Source organism: Hyaena hyaena, unplaced genomic scaffold (genome assembly GCF_003009895.1).
Source record: "Hyaena hyaena isolate Hyena2069 unplaced genomic scaffold, ASM300989v1 scaffold_655, whole genome shotgun sequence".
In the NCBI taxonomy this organism is placed as follows: Eukaryota; Metazoa; Chordata; class Mammalia; order Carnivora; family Hyaenidae; genus Hyaena; species Hyaena hyaena.
The window spans coordinates 526,677-535,438 of NW_024081289.1; the positions used below are offsets into that span (position 1 = coordinate 526,677).

Sequence of the window (8,762 nt, forward strand, 5' to 3'; positions counted from 1 at the left end):
AAGTAATGGCTCCATTCCTTCCCTTATTAGGCGGGAAGAAGGCAGGCATCTCACAGACTTGTTATTATTGGCTCCTAGCCCTGCCAAGGTGACAGACAGGCTCAGGCTGTGCTAATATGGCCTGGCTTTAGCTCCATGCAGACACTCCCTGGGCTTTTTCCACAAAAGGACTTCAATGCTTGGGAGGGTAAAGGCTGGATTTAGCCAGCTGGAGGGCTAGGAGAGGACTCAGACAAATAGAATAGAACGAGGATGGCCAGCCTTGGTCCTATAGGGATTAATGGATTTAATCCCCCGAGGGGTGGCCTCTGTAGCATCAATGAATGGGGCCAGCATTTCTTAAATGACACAAAGATGGATCCTTCGAGCCCTTTCCCAGCTTTCCCAACCCCTGATCTATTGACCCTGGATTGTCTCTCCTCCCCTCCACCCTGCTTAGTAAGGAAAGCAGAACCGGACTTAGGGCACAGAGAAAGTTTATTTGGTGATGGCTGACAGCAAATAACATCCAGGGGAGAAAAGCTGGCAAAAGTGGTTGTGACAGGAGGACTTAGGAGGCCTTTAGGGCTACATGCACAGTCTCACACAGGGAAGGCACAGGGCTTGGGCACACCAGCAACGTCCTCAGCCATTCAGCACCATGCGGACGAGCTCTGTGGATAGAAGAGAGGGGTGAGCCAGGGAGTAGGGCAAGGGGAGGGGTCCACCAGGGGCAAGGAGACCACAAGACCACAAAGGTAGCAGAAGAACGTGCCCACAGAACCCAACGCTGGGTTTGTAGAGGAGCCACCTTGAGTCTGCCCAGTTCTCTCAGCCCCCAGCTCCCCTCCCACCAGCTGTTAGCCTCCCCACCCCCGAGCAGCAGGAACACAGCAGAGGCAGAAAAGTTCTCGGCTACACCTACAGCTACTGTCAGCCATTGGCAGGAGAAGACAGAAGTTTGGGTTAGGGTACCTCCAAGCTGCCCAGCAGAAGGAAAAAGACTGTTGAGCTATAGCAGCACAATGGGGCAGGCAACCAACCCCCCTATGCCAACCACCTGTGCGCCAGGGCCAAAGGATCACCCTGAAGCAAGACGGAGACAGGCTGGTGCGAGTTCCCAGATACCAGCACCTTGGGCCCTATGAGCAAAACCTCAGAGTCCATTTTAGGAGAAAAGGAGGTACCACACCCCCAGGCTGTCTTCCTCTTTGAGGAATCCCTTCCCTCCCCAGTCAGCTCCATGCAGAAACATGCTAAGAGGAAGTCAGATGGTAGTAGGGGAAGGGCAGGGGCTAGAGAGCAAAGGTTGGGAAGAAAAACATCGGGGAGGGCAACTAGAGAAGGGGAGGCTGGGAGGAGCCGTACCCGCCCCATGGGCCCGTCACCCCGACAGGATATGCCTCACAAACGCTGCAGGAAGGAAGAGACATTAATGGTGAAGACAAGACACAGACATGGGGTGAACAGGTCAGGCAGTGGGGAACAGACATTCCCTTTATTTTACTTCCCATTCCTTCCCCACCCTTCACACATTCCCCCTTCCTTTCCAGTCATACCCCTGTGGCCTCCCATCCTGGGCTGGGCTGGGCCCTGCCCCTTGCCTCCTGGTTCTCTTTGGAGCCCAGGGACATAGAAAGCCCCAAATGCTGGGCATGACCTGCCTATACAACTGCTTTCTCCACTAAAGCCCCAATTCATCCCTCACCTTCATAGTTGATACAACCATTGCTATCCTCATGCCCTGCCACCAGCATCTCTACTTCTTCCTCTGTCATCTTCTCACCTGCAGAGGGAAAGAAAAACATTTTGGGAACTGGGTGGCAGGTGTGTTATCAGGCGGCACCTCAGCTTAAAGAGCAAGGGTAGAGTCTTACCCAGTGTGACGAGGACATGCCGGATTTCAGCACCCATGACAGTCCCATTCCCCTCCTTGTCAAACACCCGAAGGCCTTCGACATAGTCCTCATAGGTGCCCTGGTCCTTGTTCTTGGCCACAGTCTGCAGCATGGGTAGGAAGTGTTCAAAGTCCAGCACCTTCACATTCATCTCTGCCATAAAGGAGGTGTAAGGAAAGTCACACAGGTTCTCAGAACCGGGGAGACTACAGGGGTCACAAGTGAGCAGGTGGCTCCCATGCAAAGCAGGAGAAATCTGTGGGATTTGCTTGTGGAGACAAACCTGCTTGAGTTTTGGGCCTATGAAGATAAAGGGAAGCTCTCAACTGAAGAACTGTAGGCCCATTACCACACTGAGAAATTGTTCTTGAGGACCCTCACCATCACTCTTGGGATTCCCCAGGACCTTCAGCACCTCGGCGTTGGTGGGGTTCTGGCCCAGGGCCCTCATTACGTCCCCGCACTGGCTGTACAGGATCTTGCCATCCCCTGTTCGGTCAAACAGCTGGAAAGCTTCCTTGAACTCTGAAGATTCAGATACACATCAGCACTGGGCATGCGGGGGTTAACCCAGACCCTCCCTAACAGCCCCTTCTGCCCATTCAACATTGATCATGCTGAGGAAACCAGATATTTATATCACTGTACACGGAAGTCCACTAAGAGGGATCTAACGTCCCTGCCTCCCAAATCAAGTGTCCCACATAACGACACAGCCTTCTTCTTCCCCCCTTGGCAGAATGGTAACATCCATTTACACACCCCCTCTGCCTGGAGCAAGCCTGTCCAGCCTCCTCACAACTCTACTCAGGGCAGGAATTTGCCACCGCCCTGTCTGGGTCCTGTCCTTATAAGGAAGTGGGAGCAGAAGCCTGGGACCGGGGTCATCCCAGCCTGCCACTTCCCACCTCTCCGGTACTTTCTTTCGGAGGATACAGCTACGAAGTATCCTCAGCAAATTCCCTGTCCCCAGTGTCACAAAATTCCAGGTGACTGCTTTTTACAGTCTTCACAAATCCAAGCTGGGGGAGGGGAGTTATCACAGGAGGAGAAAAGAGGAAGAAGCTGATTAAGGGACAGAGGAGCGCAGGCAACTTAATACACCCTCCCCAAACCCCACACACAGCAGGCATTAGGTGACCAAGTTGTTTCACACACCCACACCACCTAAAACTCACCCGGGGCTTGGGGCTCGGATCTAGAGTGAAAGGGGAGGGAGGAAGAAAGAGTGAGAAAAGAAAATGGAGGATCCAGAAAGAGAAGGGAATCCAGGAAGTACTTCCCTGGGGGTGCTAAAGAGATGACAGGTGGGATTATGGGATAGGTGCTAGAGGCGGGGGTCCCTCTCCCTAAGCATGACCTCAGTAGGGGTCAGAGATTACCTACCTGCAGTCTGGTCCTCGGTGAAATCACACTGCTCGGAGAAGAGGGGATCGGTCAGCATCTCAACTCCAACCCCTCAAGCTTCTACCCCCGTCCCACAAACTGAACCACAAACTCTGTTCCATGCTGGGGACTCGCTTTCCCGGCAGGACAGGACCCAAACTTTCCAACCCCACCTCCGACCTTCCAGGCCCTCAGGTTCCCTCTGCAAAGCCCTACCCCCGACTTCCCGCCTCTTGCCCCAAATCCCGCTTATCCTTCCAGGCCCCAGGCCCCACCATCTTGGCCGCTCTGCTCTGCGGGACCTTTTCCTGCAGTAATGGCTCCGGCTCGCTGCCCAACCCTAGTCTTCGTACGTTCCAATGACGTCACCCTCAGCGGATCCGACCAATAGGAATCCTGGCCTGGCCGTAGGCAGATAATATTGCTACATTAGTAATGAGGTGGGCAGGGCCCGCTGCTTCTCCTTTCTCTAGAATAGCCCTACCTGAGGGGAGGAACCCGCAGAAGTAGATCGAGTAGGGCGCAAGGAATCTGCTCCTTCTTGCAGCGGCAATATCAGAGGATATCGGATAGGGGAGAGGAGAGCCCTCCCTTCCCTCCCCCACATCTGAAGAAAGCAAGAGTCAGACGCCAAGGGAAGAACCGTCTCTTTATTTTGAAACAATAGGTGGCCTCCTAGTGGCAGGAACGTGCTTCCGCCTGCCGGGGAAGGGGGGGGCGGGCAGCGTCCGGCCCCACGGCATCTGTGGAAAAAAATGAAAGTTGCCAAGGCCTGTCGGTCGCGCGCCCCAGGACACGAAAACGCACTTCCCTCCTTTTCTACCCTGACTGAGGGAAGGAAAGGAAACTTGCCTCTCCAGTCAGAGTGGAAGGGCCCTACCTGTAGAGCTCAGACGCTTAGGATGTGCTTCAGGAAGGCTGCAGAGAGGAGGCGAGAGGGGTTCAGAAGCAGGCCCTTGATAATCCATCTGATTTTAGATAATCCAGGCTCTTGGTGCCCCCACCACATACCGCGAGACTTCTGCCTCCTCTCCCCTGTCCCTTCTGCGCCCCTGGACCCTCACCTTCGTAGTTGATGCAGCCATTGCTGTCCTCATGTCCTGCCAGAACAGTCTCCACCTCCTCTTCAGTCATCCTCTCTCCTGAGCCCCAGACACAGCATTTTAGCCCCAGACACTGCCCTCCCTCCCTCCCTCCCAAACCAGGCCACTCTTCTGGATGGTGCTTTTTCTTCTCCCACCCTTGAAGACTTGTTCATAGCAACAGAACCCCAAAGGAATCCTCTCCTTGTAATGGTAACACCTTGAATGTGTTACTCCACCTTGCTTTCCATTTCACCTGCATTAGCACCTGTCTAAAGCTCTGACAGAGGGAAACTGAATTCCAGAGGGTTAAAGGGCTACCAGATCACAGAGCATAAGCATCTCTCCCACAACAGAATATTAGCTCATCCCCTTTCTCTGTCCTTTGGGAGGCATCCGCATCTACTTTCACTCTACCTTCTGCAGGAAGAAGCCCTTTAGATTCCCACTCTCCTACCCACAACCTACAGGACCATTATTGTTCCTTGGCTCTGCCTACTTGGCTAATCTTCTTGGTCTACCCCCTTCTCTCCAACCCATAGGAGTTCTGGTCCTTGCCTCACCCAGGGTAGTGAGGACATGTCTGAGCTCTGCTCCCATGACTTTGCCGTTCCCCTCTTTGTCAAACACCCGAAGGCCCTCCAGGTAGTCCTGATATGTGCCTTGGTCCCGGTTTTTGGCTACTGCCTGGAGCATGGGCAGGAAAGTCTCGAAGTCCACACGCCGGGACTTCAGCTCTGGAAATTAGAAAGGGGAAAGAGAGGTCACTGTAGAGTCACCTTGGAACCAGCTCCCAATCCTACCACGAAGGCTTTCATCCTGTTCGATATTCAGGATGTTTTTCCATCTTATGTTTGACAGTTTTTCAAGTCCAGAGACCCACCCCAGCATCCCTTGTGACCTTGCCAACATTCCTCAGTTCCACCACCACATTGAAAACCGCACTCTTCCAAGCATCCCTCTCACCATCACTCTTGGGATTCCCCAGGACCCTGAGCACCTCGGCGTTGGTGGGGTTCTGGCCCAGGGCCCTCATCACGTCCCCACACTGGCCATACAGGATCTTGCCATCCCCTACTCGATCAAACAGCTCGAAGGCCTCCTTGAACTCTGAAGCATAAGGGGTGGTCAGTGTTGACCAGGGGTTCCCATCACTCCCCGCACCCCGCCCCCCCCGACAGAAAGTAGATTCAGAAACTATGTGCGAAAGCTGGGCAGAATAGGAGACACAAAGACGACTAGCATGGAAGGTTTCAAGGTTGGGACTGGAGTTAAGGGAACAGAAAAAGGATATGACCAGGAGCTTGGGACTAGACAGTAGGGCTTAAGGGACCAGCTTCTCCTCACCCTCCAGCTGGTCCTTGTTAAACTCGATCTGTGGAAGAAAAGAACAGGTGAGGAGGGATGACAGGGCTCATTCAATCTGCCTCCAGCACTCCTCCCAACAAACTGGCAGCCACTTCTGGGGAGGGGCCCAAAAAGACCAGGCTGGGAGCCCAGCCACCTCAGTCCCATTCCCAGCTCTGGACCTTGGGAGAATCCCAAGAGAAGGAATTATAGGGGGGAGGGTTTCCTGGGAACAGGGTTAATCCCATGCCACCTGTTCCCCTCCCTCCAGTGCCCTGAGCCCTGCATCCCTCACATAACTGGGGGCTGAACAAAGGCTAAATTTACCCCTGGCCCCCAGCTGTGATTGTCTAACAAGTCTGTCCTTTTCAGCCTTCCCTCCTGGGGTTCAGAGCTGTGGCTTTTAGAATTGAACAGTCAGCCAGGCACAGGCAGCAACTCCCTCCCTTCACCTTGAAATTGTCCTCAGAACCCAGATGTTCCCTATCTCACAGTCCCTGCCTCAAGCAAGGGGGGTCCATGAGAGAGTGAGTGTGTGTTTGTGTATACATACCCACACACATTACAGTTTAGAGGGGGAGAACAACAAAGATAACATCGTAGTCATAAGCCTGGATGCTTCCAAATGGGAGACAAAGAGAAATCTCCAATATCATTCCAATGCTTGCTGACTCCCTATCTTCCAGATACCCCTCTCCCCTAGGCTGTCTCCCACCCTGTACCACCCCTTCCGAATTCTTTCCTCACTTTTCCTGGGACTCACCACCACTTTGGAGAGATCGATGGGGGGCTCCTGGGTTTTCTCAGGGGCTGGAGGGACGGCTGGAGGGACGGCTGGAGGGACAGCTGGTGCTGGCTCAGCCTTGGTCTTGGCTGGAGGGGGCCCTGCTGCTGGTTTGGCAGCAGGCTTGGAAATAGAGGGTCCTGCTGGTTTCTTCATAGGAACATCCTTCTTGGGAGGCATGATGTCCGGTAGGCAAAGGACAGTGTGCCGATGGGGGCACCCATCTCTGTTTAAATAGCCAGGGAGTCTGGGATGTCAAGGGGCGGGGGCAGGGGCAGGGAGCCAGTTGGCGGTGGGGAGGGTGAGATAGAGGAGAGATATGCTGGCCTGTCCTGGACTCCTATGGTTCAGGACTCCTGCCCCAAGGTCTATCTCTCTTCTGTTCACTCAGCCCCAAATGGTGGCCAGAACAATGGCCCCTTTGGGGGCAGGGGAAGGAAGCCAGAAACTGCCCAGAATGTGGGAGTTAACCTCCGGAGTAAGGATAGGATGCTTGCCAGTGACAGACCCTGACATAGGGGTGAAGCAAAAAAGGGGATCCAGGCATTCCAGGCCTCAACCCCCTGGCACAGAGTAGCCCTTTTTTCTAGCGGCTTTAGATTCTTAAAGGCTGACGTCTTATGACCTGGAGGGAGGGAGGTTTTATGAATTGGAATTGTGGGGGGTTTTTTTAATTAAAAAAATTTTTTTTCATGTTTTATTTATTTCTGAGAGAGAGAGAGAGAGACAGCGTGAGCAGGGGAGGGTCAGAGAGAGAGGGAGATACAGAATCTGAAGCAGGCTCCAGGCTCTGAGCTAGCTGTCAGCAAACAGCCCGATGCGGGACTCGAACCCATGAACCGTGAAATCATGACCTGAGCCGAAGTAGGACGCTTAACCATTTGAGCCACTCAGGCTCCCCTGAACTGGAATTGTTAAAGTGAGGTGCGGGAGGGGCACCTGACTGGTTCAGTCTGTAGAACATGTGACTCTTGATCTGGGGGTTGTGAGTTCGAGTCCCACGTTGCGTGTAGTGACTACTTAAAAATAAAATCTTTAAAAAAAAAAAAGTGGGTTCTGGGAGCAGTGAAAGGTGAAAAAAAGGCCCCTCTTACCACAAATGAGGAGCAGGGGTAGTTGACCCCACAGTCTATTAATTCTATTAATCCTCAATACTTACAGTCCTGTCCCTCTCCCTCCCAGCCCAGAACTGGAATTGTGCACAATATAGATAAGGAATAGTAACAGAAAGAGGATTGTCTCCTGTTCCTAGGATTGACTTAAGGATGAGGGTGGGGGCAAGGATCGTGTTTAACACCCACCACCCATAGTTCCTGGGAAGGAACTCTTTTCCACAAGCCCATGGTTATGCAAGTCAAACAAAGGCAGGATGCCTGCTGAACCTACAGACACTCTGTGGTGCACCTGAAGGGAAGGGCAGGCCCTGAGACGCAAAGGGCCTAAATTCTAGAATCTCTAATCTGAAAGATGTGGAAGGTCCTTCGGGCTCCACAGGTACTCACCTCCCAACCAAAGGGACAATAAAAACCCTGACTCTGGGGCCAGCTTCCAAACCTAGCTGGGGGCACCAGGGTAGGGTCTAAGTCGGAGGCCATAGGTATAGAGGAGGCGTTGCTGGCTATTTTTTGTTCTAGGGGTAATAGAAAAAGATTTAGGCAGCATTCCCAGGAGGACAGTAGTGATTCCACTTAGATCCTGGGGTTCAGAGAGCTGGCATCCAGTCTTCCACTTGCAAAAATGCGTCTGAATCTCATTACTGAACATTGTCCCATTTTAGAAAAATCAGAATCATTCACCCTTCCAGAATACATCTCTCTCTCTCTCTCTCTCTCTCTCTCTCACTCTCTCTCTCTCTCTCTCTCTCACACACACACACACACACACACACACACACACGCACGCACACCTTCAATAAAGCTTCAATAAAAGGAAAGAGTCCCTCCCCAGCTCCCAAAAACTCACCCTGCGGGATCCAGGTAAGGACGGAGGCGGGGCACTGGGAGGCTGCGGGTACCGAAGGGTTAACTCCAGCTGCCTCGAAGCATGCCGGGAGTCGTAGTCCTCGAATGCCCGCGGGCTCACGGGATGCGCCCGCGGACTCACGGGATACGCCCGCTCTCCAGCTGAAAGAACACGCCCAAGCAGTGGCTTCCGGCAGGTGGCGGCGGTTGGTGCTTCAGGATCTTTTGGCGCTCTTCTTGTTCCGGAACTAAAAGGCAATGAGCAATTTACAGTCTCCTCCCCTGACCCTAAAACCCTGCGGCTCCCCCCCCCCCCCCCCCCCCC

At 53.3% G+C, this 8,762-nt stretch overlaps 2 protein-coding genes across 4 annotated transcripts; both read right to left on the reverse strand.

Annotated features, from left to right (window-relative positions):
* Nucleotides 1-459: 459 nt before the first annotated feature.
* On the reverse strand, nt 460-3,628 carry MYL6 (myosin light chain 6). Of its 2 annotated transcripts, XM_039216847.1 has the most exons (7): nt 3,539-3,625; nt 3,264-3,291; nt 2,259-2,402; nt 1,857-2,030; nt 1,688-1,765; nt 1,348-1,392; nt 460-653 (listed from the first exon to the last, which is right to left on the reverse strand). In XM_039216847.1, exons 1-6 carry the CDS (start codon nt 3,539-3,541, stop codon nt 1,364-1,366), a joined length of 456 nt encoding a protein of 151 aa, XP_039072778.1. In that variant the 5' UTR covers nt 3,542-3,625; the 3' UTR covers nt 460-653; nt 1,348-1,363. The 2 variants fall into 2 exon arrangements, with proteins under 2 accessions (XP_039072778.1, XP_039072779.1); XM_039216848.1 differs by lacking the exon at nt 1,348-1,392 and having other exon boundaries at nt 3,539-3,628.
* Nucleotides 3,629-3,893: 265 nt separating this feature from the next.
* Nucleotides 3,894-8,685, reverse strand: MYL6B (myosin light chain 6B). Of its 2 annotated transcripts, none has more exons than XM_039216846.1 (8): nt 8,439-8,685; nt 6,456-6,702; nt 5,693-5,720; nt 5,312-5,455; nt 4,909-5,082; nt 4,328-4,405; nt 4,116-4,181; nt 3,894-4,006 (listed from the first exon to the last, which is right to left on the reverse strand). In XM_039216846.1, the coding sequence occupies exons 2-7, from the start codon at nt 6,654-6,656 to the stop codon at nt 4,153-4,155; spliced, it is 654 nt and encodes a 217-aa protein (XP_039072777.1). In that variant the 5' UTR covers nt 6,657-6,702; nt 8,439-8,685; the 3' UTR covers nt 3,894-4,006; nt 4,116-4,152. The 2 variants fall into 2 exon arrangements, with proteins under 2 accessions (XP_039072777.1, XP_039072776.1); XM_039216845.1 differs by having other exon boundaries at nt 4,144-4,181; nt 8,439-8,684.
* Between the last annotated feature and the right edge of the window lie 77 nt (nt 8,686-8,762).